This window comes from Thermobia domestica, chromosome 7 (assembly GCF_964235325.1).
Source record: "Thermobia domestica chromosome 7, izTheDome1.hap1.1, whole genome shotgun sequence".
NCBI lineage: Eukaryota > Metazoa > Arthropoda > Insecta > Zygentoma > Lepismatidae > Thermobia > Thermobia domestica.
Genome location: NC_137460.1, coordinates 84389993 through 84407682, shown reverse-complemented (window position 1 = coordinate 84407682; position 17690 = coordinate 84389993). Strand labels below are relative to the sequence as shown.

At 34.9% G+C, this 17690-nt stretch overlaps 1 protein-coding gene across 1 annotated transcript; it reads left to right on the top strand.

Annotated features, from left to right (window-relative positions):
• Window positions 1-8814: 8814 nt before the first annotated feature.
• LOC145689238 (uncharacterized) lies at window positions 8815-10173 on the top strand. The gene has a single exon (XM_081763377.1). The coding sequence runs from the start codon at window positions 8815-8817 to the stop codon at window positions 10171-10173; it is 1359 nt and encodes a 452-aa protein (XP_081619503.1).
• The last annotated feature ends 7517 nt before the right edge of the window (window positions 10174-17690 follow it).

Sequence of the window (17690 nt, the reverse complement as noted above, 5' to 3'; positions counted from 1 at the left end):
AAACTACAATTAATGGACGATATCGAAACAAAACAGAGAAATCATACGTGAAGACGAAGAGGTTAGCGGAACACTGTGCAGCATGGAAACTTCTCTGTTGCGGCAAGTGACCTGTCAATACTGGCAGAATACTTATGATGACGGTGATGATGATGGGCTTCTGGTTTCCATATTAAAGTCAGATAGTTTGCTATAGTTTCACAATATGAATTGTAACTCACTTGTTACCAATATGAAAATAAACACTTTTCACATTTAAAGTATCTAAATTTTTAAAAAAGAAATATGCTTTCATCTTTTCATTAGAAGTTCAGAGCTTAAATTAAAGGGAGTGAAAACATTGAAAATCTATTTTATCACATAATCATCCTTCAAACAACTTCTTAACCTGTTTGATTACAAATTATCATTTTTTCATCTTCACTTCTTTTCTGTACCCAGCCACTCCTGCTATGTGTGTATGTATGTGTGTTTGGGGGGTATGTGTGTACGTGTGTGTGTGTGTGTGTGTGTGTGTGTGTGTGTGTGTGTGTGTGTGTGTGTAGTGTAGTGTATTAAACCTACACAAGCCAGCCAACCCCTTTCTAGAAATTTGTGGCCATAATTAAATATAAAGTAATGAAGCTCGAACAAACGACCAACAAGAGTGTTCTTATTTTGTTCGTTTTTCATCAGTAACAAAACTGAAAGGAAAGAGTATTTAAAAAAAATACACCATTAAGGCTAAAACAACTCTTTTTATTTAATTTTTATTAATTTTATATTTTCATCGCACTGAATTATAATTAGCACCAGGATAGAAAGAAATGGGAAAATTATATAACACATGAAACGTTGAAAAGGGAAAGATAAGAAATTATTACACATTTAACTTTGTTAGAGCATGGTTGACTATCAATTACTTCAATGTTATACTTATATATGTGCACATATTTTTTTCTTCTGAAAATATCTTCTTCTGAATATATTCTGCAAACTAGTACTGTTATTATTATCATTATTAGTAGTAGTAGCAGTAGTATTGAGTCCGTACTGAAGTAATATGGACTATAAATTACACATCATTATATTTTCCAGAATGTAACGTAATATCCCCCTTAGTTATCATATATAGGATGCATCTGCTAATAATCATTCTATTACACGCGCAACCCCTGGTAATTATTATGGGAAGCTCCTATCAGGCAATTACTAAACATAAACACACACACACACGAAAAGAAAACTAGCATTTATCTGCTTTTGTTAACAGTAACCAGCCTGTGAAACTGTTGCTTGTAATGATGTTAATGTACAACGGAAGGTGAAGGAGCTCTTTAATTTTAAACCTAGCTTCGTAAAGTAATTAAGGTGAAGAAACAAATTTAACTTGATACATCAATTAATTAATCCTTTTTCTACTGAATAGGGCAGATGTAAATATTTGAAGCAGTGTCAAAAATAATGTATAATTCATTATCTTAAGAGGCCCCATCACGACGCTAATTTAACAGTAATTATGTGATATCTTCAAATAGACAAAAGATAATCGAAAAGTGGAACAAGAGCTCGCTAGACAGTATTATTTTATTTGAGATGCCGTTATCACGACGCACTTATCTGCTTTCGATTTTTAGCCATTTAGAAAATCGGTATTTATTTTCGCGTTTCTCAATGGCTGCAAACGGAAAGCTACTAGGTAACTCGTGATAACTGTACTTCATGCAAAATAATATTGTCTAGCGCTCTTTTGTTCCACAATTTGATTATCTTTTATCTATTTGGAGATATCACATATTCTTTTCTAATTACTGTAAAATTAGCAGTATTTTAATTTCGCAGTGATTAGGTCTCTTAATGCTCATTACTACGTTTCTAAGGTTTTTAACTAAAGTATTTCAATTCAAAACAAAGAAACTAATTAAAATAATTTGAAGTGTAATGTTTATATTATTAATATTATTATTATTATTATTATTATTATTATTATTATTATTATTATTATTATTATTATTATTATTATTATTATTATTAACAATGAGTTTAAAGTGGAATTGGCTTGAAAACAAACCTTTGAATTTATTTAGTAAAATAATGAATATGAAAATCTTGAAAACTTTGTGTATCCTTTCATGCACTGGTGGGGACCAGAGCTTAGCCCATATAATAAAGGTTCTAGTTGCAGTTGCTCCTTTAAGTTTTCATTTTACATACTGTGTTCCAAATGAATAATAGATAATAAGTATCAGTGCGACGCCCACACTATGCAAAGAAATTTGGTTTGTATAGAGTACTATTTTATCAATATTAAAACCGAAAGTGGATTAAATGTTTACTAGATAGATATTTTTGGTAGGAAGATTAGAATGAAAATGAAATATGTCCATTGGATCTTTAAGGTTAGTGTAAAGGGACAAGTTTTGCCGATAGATGTCACTACAGTCTTCGTATCTCTCCCATGTATTTTTTTACATTCACGAAAATTTACAATTTCTCTCACAAATTTCAACCTAGATGGTTCATTTTTTTTTTTAGAAAAGGAACTTCATAACCTATTAAAGGGAACAATCCGTGTCAATGTTTTATTTAGAATGTTCTTCATTGTTGAAACAGTTCCATTCTTAAAAATTTGGATATCTTTTTCAACAATCAAGGCATTTTAACAATGAAGAAAATTCTAAATAAAAAAAATCGGCACTGATTATTGCCTTCCATAGATTATGAAGTTCCTTTTCTAAAAATTTGAAGTCTGTAGGTTGAAATTTGTAAGAGAAATAGTGAATTTTCCTGAAAGGTAAAAATACGTGGGAAAGATACAAAGACTGTAGTGCCACCTATCGGCAAAATTTGTCCCTTTAAACCAACCTTAATAGGTTGCAAAAACCCGCTTCTCGATGTCTAGTGTCGTTTTTATTCTATAGTGATCAAAGTTAAAACCTAATGTGGCCACTTATGCTTTAATAAAAGGTTAAGAGAGAAGATGGTAAATATTTTTAGAACTCTAAATTGTTTAAAAAAAGAACACTTCTCGCTATCCCTTACCGTTCTTGTATGTAGATCAATATTGAAACCGGAAATTGTAGTGGATTTCAATCACTTCCAGTTTTAGTAGAGAGTTAAAGACGGAGATCAAATGTATCAGATTGGGACACTTAATCGAAAGCAAGAAACTGCTTCTCCCTACCTATGACCGTTTTTGCTCTAAAGTGATAAATGCTAAAACTAGAAATAATTAATTTCTACCACTTCCGGTTCAACTATTACCTCCATCAACGAACCACAAGTCCTAACTTTTGACTTCTACATTCTGGCCAAGATTGATATTGATCCATCACGTAGTTCTTAGATTTTTTGTCTCTGGATGAAAGGGCGAGCATACAGACAAATAGGGTAAATATATAAAGGAGTTTGGACGGATACATGGACAGAGAAGGTAAATATATAAAGGAGTTTAGATGGATACATGGACAGACAGGGTAAATATATAAAGGAGTTTGGATGGATACATGGACAGAGAAGGTAAATATATAAAGGAGTTTAGATGGATACATGGACAGACAGGGTAAATATATAAAGGAGTTTGGATGGATACATGGACAGAGAAGGTAAATATATAAAGGAGTTTAGATGGATACATGGACAGACAGGGTAAATATATAAAGGAGTTTGGATGGATACATGGACACAGAAGGTAAATATATAAAGGAGTTTAGATGGATACATGGACAGACAGGGTAAATATATAAAGGAGTTTGGACGGATACATGGACAGAGAAGGTAAATATATAAAGGAGTTTGGACGGATACATGGACAGAGAAGGTAAATATATAAAGGAGTTTAGATGAATACATGGACAGACAGGGTAAATATATAAAGGAGTTTGGATGGATACATGGACAGAGAAGGTAAATATATAAAGGAGTTTAGATGGATACATGGACAGACAGGGTAAATATATAAAGGAGTTTGGATGGATACATGGACAAATAAGGTAAATATATAAAGGAGTTTGGACGGATACATGGACAGAGAAGGTAAATACAGAGGTTGTTCAGCCTACGCTTGGTCAATTTCGTTCCTTCTCCCTCCCGGGAAGAATGGACTCACCCAATCTGGCTCGTGGCGTCCTGCAGTGTTGTGCAGTGGCTTCCTGGGAACGGATGTTTTTTTTCCAACGCGGACGACAATAACGCACAAGACAGGACCATTGTTATGAGTATTGTGTTAAATTTGTTTCCAAGTGTGTGAGTTTCCGCTCTATGACCAAAATACCGCCCAAACTAAGCCGGTTTTGGGATGGCTATGTTGCGGCTCTTTATGATGCCCACTTTAGTGTTTCTGACATTAGAAAACAGTGCAAGAAGAATGGTTGCAACATCAGTTTAAGTGGAATAAAAAATGTTATTAAAAAGTACAAGGGCAACGAAGTTCCAACATTTGAATCACCAACAAAGTTGCCTAGGAAGCGGGAGTGCACCAAGGCCACCTCCACCATGCAAAGGAAACTTCGCAAAATGGCAATGCAAGAAAATCCGCCAACACAATGGTGTATGGCTAATCGTCTTCACGTGTCTTTGGGGACTGTGAGCCGGACGTTACACCGTCAACTCAAGCTGGAAAAAGTTATGAAAGCTCACGGCCATCTTCTCACAGATGCCAACCCAAAAGGACCAAAGTGTAATGCTCGGAAGCTGTACGAACGGCATCTGGCAAAACAAAGGTGGATGTACGTCGTAACGCTCCCTGAAGCATGGATTTACCTTTCTGACTGCGGCAAACCGAGAGCCATCATGTACCGAGAGAAAAGCGCCCAGAACTTCAGAAGGTGGGTCTGTGTCTGTTAAGAATCCTTCCCAAAAGCGTTCATAGTAGTTACTGGCTACTGTTACCGAGGTAAACTGAAGATTCTTAGGGTGGCGAAGAACTGCAAAATAAATTCGCAGTATTTTCAGGACCAGATGATGCGGCCGATCTACGAGCATGAGATTCAAACAATGTACGGAAATGACGCCAATCTGGTACGCATTCACATGGACAAGGCCTAATCACATACCTCACGATCGTCCCTCGCATTCTACAGGGAGATTGAGGAGGCAAGTGGTATAGAGGTGATACCTTTCAATGAGGTACCTGTTAAATTTCCAGATGCAAGTCCTATGGACTATTGTGGATTTGGATTGCTGAGGCGGGCTTTGGGAAAACGACGTGTGACAACTGTGCAAGGACTTTGGAAAGCTGTGCAAAGGGAATGGGACAAGATTCCCTCCCAGTTCTTTAGAGAAGTTTATTACAGTGGAAATTAGGCTGTCGGGATATTGTTAGGAACCAAGGGAAAACATCGAGCACCTACGGACCTCTCGCCAAGGATTCTTCTAAATTTTTAGGTAAGTCGAAATTGGTCAAATGTAAACTGAACAACCTCTCTATATAAAGGAGTTTAGATGGATACATGGACAGACAGGGTAAATATATAAAGGAGTTTGGTCGGATACATGGACAGAGAAGGTAAATATATAAAGGAGTTTAGATGGATACATGGACAGACAGGGTAAATATATAAAGGAGTTTGGACGGATACATGGACAGAGAAGGTAAATATATAAAGGGGTTTAGATGGATACATGGACAAACAGAGTAAATATATAAAGGAGTTTGGGCGGATACATGGACAGATAGGGTAAATATATAAAGAAGTTTGGATGGATATATGGATAGATAGGGTAAATATGTAAATGAGTTTGGACAGACACATGGACAGACAGGGTAAATATATATAAAGGAGTTTGGACAGACACATGCACAGACAAAATAGTTAAAGAAGTTTTGATAAACGAACCACTTAAAGAGTTCTTGAATATTATTCACATTTACAATTTCTCTCCATCGCACAAAACTTCTGCTATAAACAATGTTTTCCATACATACTTTTTCGCTGATTTAGTAAAAGCCAACAACAGCAAATTAATTAGTATTTCAACAGCTTTTCTAATTTCTAAGTAACAAATCTTAGAAGTTTGATAATTTTTTATTAACTAAAAGAGGAAAAAAGAAAGAAAGTAGAGGGTTAAATGCTCTTTTATGGAAAGAGAAGAAAATTCATTAATTGTAATTAAGTGTTGGTCAGAACGCATTTCCTTTTCTCATTTTGCATTTCTTTCCTTCTTTGGTTAATGACTTAACTAGAAACCTCCAAGAAAACAAAGAAAAGAAAAAATGAATGTTTATTACTTTTCTTCTCTATTCTCGTATATTTTGTTCCATCCTAGATTTGCTGTTATTTTACTTTTTTCTTCTTTCTTTGCGGAAAGCTTACGAAGTTGAGGTTTCTGGAATATGGATGAGAAAGATATCGATCTTCTGCATGGAGTTTCTTTTTCTGAGCTACCATCTGTTTCAGACTCTATGATCTATGTCTTCAGTTACATATATCTTCTCCAAAGCCATCTTACATTTAGTGCCTCTTCTTATTTTTGCCAACCCCCCTTTTTTTTATCTTCTTATATGTATGTAAGCTGTGGTGTCCTCAGAGGACTCAATAGCGATTCAAACACGTAGAGAAAAAGGATCTTCTATGAGCTACGAGGTAAGAATACCTAACACAGAATGAGAACGAAATAGCCACAAAAAGAATGGTATATTGCTTCGTCTATAAAGAAGTTCTGATTCTTTCAAAGCATGTTATTACAGTAAAAGTTTCAGAATATTATTGGATTGTAAAGTAAACTATGTTCACTAAGAGAGCATAGCTGTATGATTAGCTCAATTTCGATTTAAAGTCCTTTTTACAGCAATCCTGAGATGTTCTCCAGGGTTTTTCCTTATGTTGCATCAGGTGCGTACTGGAGTAATACCGATACCTTGAAATAAAGGTTCTGTCTGGCTTTCCTCTATAGTTCTTTTTAATATTAACTGTTGTCTGCCCCTACTATAGGGTGAAAACACTAGAAACAAATGAAATAAAATCTTGAAGTTTCACGTCCCACGATTATGCCGTGTGGACCAGAAACAAATGGTGGCATGTCTTACTTGTTTACGGAGCTCCCTTATGGCAATATGGTTAGCTTTTGGTCCCGGGTTCGATTTCCGGTGGGAGCACGTGTGGTCCGCATCCCAGGTTAAGTTGTAGGTCTCGTCGCACATACAAGTAACCTCGGTGCTTAAAGTGATGCTAGACACCAATGTGACCAACCAACCAACACAGTATTGTATGTAGAAGATTTTGACTGTGCCATTTACCTTAGAGACGAAATTACAACATCCAGCTACAATTCGAAGAATTTCCAAATTTTTCGGGGATACAAATCCAATAAGAGGATAAATTATATTAAAATTTATAAAATTACCCCTAAAATTAAATTTACATAAAAGTGCAGATTTTGTAAATCCTTGGGTCCGATCACTTATCAGACTTTATTACCAGACCATTCATTATCAGACTATATTTTCTTACAATTTTAAAGAAACAATTAGAAGAGCAATTACAAAAAACATACTGAGGTGGACTCAAAGTGCCCTCCCTTCTTTGTCCGATATTAAATATTCGGCGGAAAGCATTTTGTTTGTTTGAAGTAAATTAAGTTGTTGATTAAGTTTCCAATTGTTTTACGAATTTTAACATAATTTGTAACATTTTTGAAACGTTCATTAGGAGATTCTGATGCAAACTGCAACAAAACTTAATACATAGAATCTGTTCAAGGTTAATTCCCTCATTTACAAGAAATACATGATCTACTAACGACAGGAATGTGTTAAATAGTATACCTTCTCACTTCAGAGAAACTCAATCGTTAATTTGTTTTAATGAAGATGAGAATGTAAAAGCTTTAGGTATACAGTGGAATCCATCAAGTAATTCCTTTTTATTTTCTATTGTTGTTCCTACTTGTAAGTCAGTAATGACAAAACGAATGTTACTATCTGATATTGCAAAATTGTATGATCCGCTTGGTTGGTTATCTCTAGTATCCATTGTTGCAAAATTGTTGCTACAATCATTATGGAAATTAAAAATTGAATGGGATGACGTACTTCCGAATGATATTATTCGCTCGTGGGAAGTATATTGTCAAGAATTGCCATTGTTGAGACAGATTAAGATCAAAAGGTGTATTTCTTCTGGAAATATTGTGAAATATGATCTAATTGGGTTCTCAGATGCTAGTTGAAAGGCGTATGCTGCAGTAGCATATGTACGTTGTATAGATACATCTGGGAATGTGCAAGTATACCTGACTGCTGCAAAGACCAAAGTTGCCCCTATAAAGCAAATATCAATACCTAGGTTAGAATTGTGTGCTCCAGTATTGTTATATAGATTAGTCAATACGGTCATAAAGGCAATGTTAATCAAGTTTGAACAGGTTGTCTGTTACACAGATTCTACTATTGTGTTAGCATGGCTTTCTTCATGTCCTAGTAAATGGAAAACATTTGTGGCTAACCGAGTATCTGAGATCCAACAATCAATTTTTATTAAATGGGCGCACACATAGAGCAAAGACAACCCAGCTGATTGTAGTTCTCGTGGTTTGAATCCCTCACAACTAGAGTCTTATTCACTATGGTGGAATGGACCAAAGTGGTTGATGAAATCAGAGTTACCTATTGTAAATATTAATTGCAAAAATCTAGATTCTGTTCAATGTGAGCAAAAGACTTCAACTGTTAACATGCACATTAAGGTTGACTGTAAAATAGTAGATAAATTTTCATCATTATCTAGTTTAGTTCCTGTTACTGCTTGGTGTAAAAGATTTATTAGGAATAGTAAAAGTAAACAGGAGTTATGATGTACTGGACCATTAACTACAAAGGAGTTGTCAAATGCATTAATGCATTGGATAAAACAAGCTCAAGAATCTGAATATCCACTTGAGATAAAATACTTGCGTATGAAAAAACATTTGCCTTATAATAGCAAACTATTGTGTTTAAATCCATTTCTTGATGAAAATGATGTCATGAGAGTTGGAGGTCGCTTGCAAAATGCTAGTGTAACATATGATTTCAAATATCCTATCTTACTTCCAAAACATGCTAGAATTACAGAACTTCTTGTAAAATCTGAACATATAAAGCATCTTCATGCAGGTTTACAGTTACTTTTCTCTGTTTTGCAACAAAAGTTTTGGATTATTGGTGGTCGTGACTTTGTAAGGAAAATTGTAAAAAGTTGTGCAACATGTCACAAACAGTCAAGTGTAACAGCCTCTCAGTTAATGGGTCAACTTCCTGTTGGTAGAGTAACACCAACTCGTCCGTTTTTGCATTGCGGTTTAGATTATGCTGGTCCACTAATGTTAAAAAATATGAAAAGTCGAAATTCAAAATTGTTCAAAGGTTACGTAGCACTCTTCATTTGTTTCAGTGTCAAAGCAATCCATTTAGAATTGGTAAGTGATGCTTCAACAGAGTCATTTATTGCAGCTTTGAAATGTTTTATAGCTAGAAGGAGAAAACCTACTGATATTTACAGTGATTGTGGTTCAAATTTCATACGTGTAAACAGCGATTTAAACTCCTTACTGAAACTTGTAACGAATGGTGATTCAAAAGAGTCTGTATGTAATTACCTCAGTATGCAATCTATAAATTGGCATTTTAATCCACCATCCTCATCTCACTTTGGAGGCATATGGGAAGCTGGTGTAAAGTCTGTCAAGTACCACTTGAGACGTGTAGTTGGTAACACTGTATTCACATTTGAAGAAATGTATACAGTTTTGCGTCAGATTGAAGCATGTTTAAATTCTAGACCATTAACTGCTCTATCTTCTGATCCTAATGACTATCAGGTATTAACTCCTGGTCATTTCTTAATTCACGATGCACTAGTTGCAATACCTGAACCAAATTCAGTTGCAATACCTGAATTAAAAATCAATCATTTGTCACGCTGGCAATTAACTCAAAGATTGGTCCAACATTTTTGGAACCGTTGGGAAACAGAATATTTGTCTCGGCTGCAACAAAGGCCAAAATGGTGGTGTAAACATGCTAATATCAAGGTCAATGATTTAGTATTAGTGAAGGAAGATAAGACATCTCCTCAACATTGGAATTTAGCAAGAGTAGTTGCTGTTCATCCTGGTGTAGATAATATTGTTAGAACTGTTACTATTAAAATTATCAAAGGTGTCTTCAAACGACCAATTGTAAATATTTCTTCTCTTCCATTTAATGAAGAATAATATGTAGAATGTGTAGTGTAGAATAAATTATATTTCAAGGTGGGCGGTATGTTCGGCCGCATTTCATTATTCTTTTGTTTTGTATCTGACAACGCTGAATGATTGATAGTTTTTTTTATAAGTGTCAACGTGGCGTGTGTGACTGCATAGTGTGTAGTTGCTTATTGTATTTAGTTGTGTGTTTACAATATAATATATACTATATTGTGCAACGAACTTTATGTTCAAAATAATACAGTCCACGAACATAGAGCACCATCTAATTTTCTCACGATATGGTGGACGTTCGTTATCGTGCTAGAAGATGGGATCCCGCAAATGTCTAGGTAATGACTGGCGACGTCATGAATTACGATACTCTAGCATTTGTCTCTTCATCGGTAATCAAATCTAACAGTAAGACCATTATGTACTAAAGGAACGTGCCTGGTCTTCAACCAGGCTAATATTTCGCCATGAAGATATTTTTCTTACAAATTATAAATTTATTAATCCTCGAAGTAAAATGTTACAACACCTCCCAAGCATACACACACATATACACGCTTGCTAAAATCTGTCGAAAACATCTACCGTAAGTTAGGAAATATTATCATGCCAAATAACTGTAAATTGCAAAACATCTGCTTATGTTCAGCTATTAAAACATTAACAGAACAAACATAACATATTTTAACTTTAAAAAGAAGTATATGTATAGTATTAACTATAGAGTAATTTTGAATCCATATTAAGGTGTAGAGAATTCCCAAACATAGTATCGCTGATAGTAAAAGCAAAAGACAATCTGGGAGTAGACGAAAGGTATTTCCTATGCAAGTCAAGAAAGCCGGTTGCAACCTCTTGTGATACTCATTTTGTTGAGAAGGAATTTCCCTTTATGGCCTACTGAACGGGAAGGATATTGTGGTCACTCAAAGTTTCTGAGGAGCAGAAGAAAAAAATCACATTTCCTCCCCGAGTTCCGGACATTGTCAAGCGGACGAAGAAAGAGGAAAATGTAGCCTTTGTAGGTTCCCAAAATGTTCATCGTCTTAGTATTGCCGTTTGAATGGCTACAGCAACCTCCGTTGCCAGTGACCGCATTCTCTTTTCGGCATTATCGTTTTCACTCAGAGCAGCAAGAGGTAAAATGAGATTTCTCACAGATCAAAGGGTTCTTTAGAAGCCACATGATGTCTTCTAGCTTCTACGTATTTTCTTTCCTTCTCATATAACATTTAATTTTATGTCTTCTTAAATTTCGTGGTAAACGTGATACAAACGCTTTTACTTTGAATAAAAATACACATGTTCTTTCCATATAGTACCTACAGCTTTCTAAAGAAGGTGCTGCTGAACAAATAATAACATAACCTAACAGGTATAAAGGTAAGATCCGATTTAGAAGAGACAATGTACAAAATACCATTAGAGGAAGATCCTCTTGTGAGCGTCTATTATCAATTTTCTTTTTATCCTTTCATTTCCCATCTCGTTATTTAACGCATGGTATAAAATAACATTTTTGCAATACTATCTGCTGCTTATATGGAGATGTTGTGGAATTAACAGCAAAATACTTTTGGAGCCGAAATTATTCCCTAAAACAATCGAACAAGTCTTGCTATCATGATTTCAAACCAGCATCGGTTAACGTTATTGCTACCTAAACTGCAAAATAAAATAATAAAAAAATGTTGGATCCCAAGTCCAAATAACTCGAATACTGTTAACGTCAGATATATCGATATGGAAAATCACAGATTCATCGCCCACTATTATTGAATAACAATTCTTAAAAATTAGCCACGGTGGCTCAATAGTAGACTTTAACCCCAGCTAACTCCAAGTGGGGTTTGTGGTGTGGACTAACACTGCATGCATAGGTTTTCTCAGGGTTCTTCCGTCTTCTCCCACTTTCTTCATTGCACAATATTCTTCATTATCATTAACGTCTCTCTTAACCACGAAGCACAATCGTGGGGTGTTGAACTGAAGAAGTGCTTAAAAGTAATAAAGATAAACTAGCACTCACCTCTTAACCACAAAGAAAAATCCATTTTTGGTTATACACTACTAGTTGTTAAAATGCAAACCCAAGAAGTAGACATCAGGACACTACATTTGTAGAATGTGTACAAGATGTAAGGACAGTGAAATGATTAGCTGCTGCTGCTCGACGTATATGGTACTGTCCTTCTGCCCAATCTTGATCAAGCTTAGCACAATCATGACCTTGACTTGTTTAATATGAACTATATTCCTACGCAGACTTTTCGTTCCCTTCTTATTGGCCATCAGAGTGATATGTTTTCGCGAGAAGTTTCACTAATTTCTATTAAGAATAAGAATTTGGTAAAGATACGTGGAACAAACCTGTTAAATGTTAATTAGAAATCAATATTGCTATTTGGAACAAGAACTTGGTAGAAATGTTAAACCACAACGGAACATGGTACAAAAACTCGTATTTCTGTTTTTACAGTAGCTTTCGTATTGTACTACCTGTCCATATGCACTCCAACTGCACGGAAAAAGTTAAACAGAAAGTCCTGTGTTTTGACTGAACCGTTCTGATTATAAAGATACCTGTAGTGGACTCATAAAGCTGTTGAGCCTAATAAAATACTATATATGGTATCTCTATTTTTATTTACTACGATTAACGGCAAATATTACACTCGTGACATTCTCGTCACAATTTCTGACATGAGAATATCAGCTGATGCAGACTTCTCAAAAAAGTCATAGCCTGTTCATCTTCTTCACTAAACAGCCAACACTGTTTATGCTTGTTAACATACAACTTACACACATCATAAAGTGTAAGTTCATACTTAAGTATATAGTGAGAACATACTCTTAACAATTAAATAGTATTTGTTTATTGGAGATTCCTTATGTTTAAACAAAACCAAAGAATCATGCATTGAAGAATTGCTTAAACTATATAATAGTAATGGAGAAGGAAATAGAGAAATTAATGTTTAATTTAGCATATAATACAATTATATAATATACCGTATACTGTGATTATAACTAATAAATAAAAATTTAATTTATCACCTTGTTGGCTCGATCGTCTCCTTAACTAAAAAACTGCAATTCTGACAAAATGATTCTAAAAAATCAGTATTTCATCTTCCAAATGAATGAAAAAAATCTTTGTTCAATTTACTATTTCATCAAAGACTTCTTTAATATACATTGGTGATACGTATATCACGGTAATAAGAGTGGTGAGTGAGCGGCTCTATTATACAAATGGGAAAACTAAACTTTTGCAACTTGCGCAAAAACTTATGCTTTTCTCCAGTCATGAATAATCAAACCACGAGCAAAGTCAAACTCTTTCCAATGTCTCACTTTAAACTGTAACACATTATCATACATATTATGTGTTGATTTGATGTTGAAAAGTGAATCTTAGTCACTATTACATAATTTCGCAAAATTTTGAATGAGGATATTCACATTCAAAACTTCTTATTAAGTGCAATAGATGGGATATAATTTTGGAAAATATTTAATTTGAAAGTAGAAGATGCAATAAACGTTTTGATGTAAGTTCATTTTTTCCTCTTGGAATCGGTCTTCCCCCTTCCCCCTTCCTTTGGAAATAATCTTCCGGGGTATCTGGATATAGGACATTTTGTTGTTTTAAATAATAACCTATAAATCTATGTAAAGATCCAGTATTTCGTTGGTAACACCTATAATATAACGTTGAAAGTTGAACAGATAAAGTTGAACTGTATACAGTGGCGGATTACCAAATAGGCCCACTAGGCACGTGCCTAGGGGCGACAACTCTTGGGGGCGGCAAATCTTTTCTCCAGAATGTAAAAAAAAAAAAGTCTTACGTACGCAGTAACAATTTAGACCTTTGAAACCAATATTTCAAATCAATGGTTTGCAACTTTCGCTTCATAGGAGAGAAACCTTGGTGTATCGTATATATCATATGTGTTATCGAGAAATGTTTCGTCTGCTCTGCCTCCTTCAGATTCGAATTGAGGCGTTAATCACTTTGTTTTTTTAACCCGTGCTGTGACTTTTATCGCTTGCAATGACAATAATGCAAGCTGCCCACCCAATCTTGCTGGTTTGTTTTTGTTAAATAAACCGTCGATTTCTCACAACCCTTGCAAAACCAATGGCCAGGCGACAAAGAAGACTGATTGTTTCAAACTCGCATAGTCGCATTGTCTGTACAATGTCAGTCTATATATATATATATATATATATATATATATATATATATATATATATATATATATATATATATATATATATATATATATATATATATATATATATATATTCGGTCATTTTTGAGACTGCTGTTAAGTTAGTGCATCTTTCGCACGGGCCTCAAAAGTGGTTGTTTTTTTTAAACCGTGTTATTAATCTACTCAGAGATACTTCTGTTATATGCAGACGAGTATTGGTGGTTTGCAATAAATAATTATGCAGATATCTAATTCGATGCAACTAGTTTTTGCCTTACTGTATTTTCTGATGCATTCAGTTGGTTGTTAATGCGTTTGCTATTTTTTTTTTTTTTAAATATATATCCAGCAGCATGAAGCGAACAAAAGTAAGTGGGGCGCCGTATCGTAAACTTGCAAACGAAAACCGTGAAAGAGAAACAACCTTGCAGAAAAAGCTTCGTACAGTGGGTACATTTTTTAGGCGAAAGGAACAAGTGATTTCCGAAAGCAGTTCAGTAACTGATGTGGAAACGGTTACATCGGGTGAACTCTGTGAAACGAAAAATGTTGACAATATTGTGGGTTTAGTGTAGGAAGAAAGTGCACTTAAAGTAGTGTCTCCTCAGTTCGTAGGAGTTAGTGATTGTGACAGTGAGAGTGCAAATTTCGTTAGTGACGATCTTGCCGAGTGGTGTCTGAATGAGTCTAAAATTGACATTCTTCTAAGACGTGGACTTAAACAGGATACTGAAAACGATATTTCTAAATTGCAAAGATTCATAGTAGGCAAAACAAGATTTTTAAATAAGAGTGCTTTTTTTTATCCTAAACTTGTAAATGGCGAATCGATTTTGCGGAATTATTTGGTATATTCGTACAGCACTGGCGCCGTTTATTGTGCATCATGTAGGTTGTTCAAAGGCAAGACAAAGATCGAAACTCACTGCATTTCAGACTGGAAAAACATTTCAAATATTCTAGCATCACATGAAAATTCTGAACACAAAAACTGCGAACAATGCAGAAATCTGTTGGGACCTTGGAGAACCATTTTCAATCACATTCAGACAGAATGTACGCACTGGGTCAGTGTCTTAAGAAGAGTTTTTTTTATGTCGTAAAGAAGTTAAGCCGCGGGTTTCCTTCACGTGGTTACGAAGAAAAATTCAATTCTCTGCACAACGGGCAATACATGATGTCTTTAGATCTTATTGCCGAGTTTGATCCATTTCTTGCGGAACATATTGAACGGTATGTAAATCCGGGGAAAGGTCACACAAGCTACTTGTCTTCTACAATTTTTGATGAAGTTATTGAACTACTTGCTGACAGAGTGAGAAAAAAATATATTAATGATATAAAACAAAGCAAATATTTCTCCATAATAGTTGATTCAACTCCAGATATTTCGCATACTGATCAGTTATCTCTTGTGTTAAGATATGTGAATGAAGAGGGTAAACCTGTTAAAAGATTTCTTTCGTTTGTCAAAGCCAGGTCACAAATCTGAAAATCTAGCCGAAGCTGTAATAGATATTTTGATCAGACATTCTATTGACCTTACTAATTGCTGAGGTCAGTCGTACGACAATGTCAGCAATATGTCGGGGGCATATACAGGTTTACAGGCTCGAATTAAAGGAATAAATTCTAAAGCGTATTATGTGCTCTGCGCAGCTCATTCTTTGAATTTGGTCGGAAGTAGTCCAGCAAGCAGTTGTAGGGAAGCATGTTCTTTTTTTAATAGGCTTCAAAATATTTACATTTTTTCCAGTTCAACAAAACGCCGGAGCTTACTTGCTTCTTTCGTGTATCCAGGAACGAAAACATTAAAATCTTTATCACAGACACGTTGGTCAGTACGAGAGGAGGCTTGTACAGTCACGAACATTAATAAGTGGAGGCTGAAGCCATTATTTCTTATGGCTCCAACCTCCATTTATTAATGTTCGTGACTGTACATGCATATATGAAAACTAGGATATTGTAATTCAGAAATTTACTCATGTAAGCGATGATCCTTTTGAGAAACCTCTAGTTCGAAATGAGGACTTATTCCTCTTGAATCAACTAAGCAGGCTGGAAACAGCTTTCATGATCACTTTTTGGAATGATATACTGCAGAGGTTCCAGAGTGTCATCGTGAAATTACAGTGTCAACATAGATTTAACAATAGTACATGTTGAATCACTTGTGAACTTTATAACTTCTCTTCGTGACATGTTCGACTCTTATGAGCAAACATCCATGGAGAAAACTGATATGGATTACGAGTGTAGTTATAAAAGGTTTAGAAAACGTAACATCCAAGCTGATGAAGTAAGAGACAATGAGGGTGTTCTAACAGGAAGAGAAAAATTTAAAGTTGAGGTGTTTCTTCCTATTCTTGATAAATTGCACGTTGAATTAATTAGAAGAAAGGAAAACTATAAAATAATGTCTGACAATTTCATATTTTTTAGTAAGTTTCTGCAAAGTTCTTGTGTCATTTCGGAGCACGCAGCCAACCTTCAGGCTGCATATGAAACTGATCTCGAATCAACATTTAATGAATGTGTACATTTTGCGAGACTTGAAAACCAGAGGAATCTGTGACGCACCAGCAGAAATGTTAGCATTTATACAGAAAGAAAAGTTGCAGTCTGTGTTTCCAAATATGGAGATTGCATTAAGAATTTTTGTGTACTGCTGTAACAAACTGTTCAGCTGAACGTTCGTTTTCGGCTCTAAAAAGACTGAAGACTTATCTCCGTTCAACGATGTGTAATAAAAGACTGAACGAGTTATCTATTCTCCACATCGAAGCACACATCTTGACTGATGGACACATCAACTTCGAAGAACTTATATACGAGTTTGCAGCAATCAAAGTGAGGCGGAAGCACCTTCATTTATGACTCGTGAATTTAATTTCTCAATACATTACATAATTTTAGGTATAGCACATAGGGTCTACATAAAATGAATTGTTTGTACTAGGACTATTACTTTTATTATTGATTTTTATACTTCGCTTCTTATTTCAGTATGTTCACTAATTTTATATTAGCCTTAACATACTGCAAATACTATTTTTCTTTTGAGAAGGGCGCACATTAAGTTTGTGCCTAGGGCGCCGACGAAGTTTAATCCGCCACTGACTGTATATTAGAATTAAAAGTTTCCCCCAGACGGATGTTGATTTTGAAATTCCTGGAAGTAATTCGCAGTCACTCTGTTAAAAAAAAAACTGTTATCCTAATTGTATTTATGCAATTATTGACTAATGTGAAGCTGTAGAACATTGGTTAATGAAAGTTATATTAATTGTTGATTGCCTA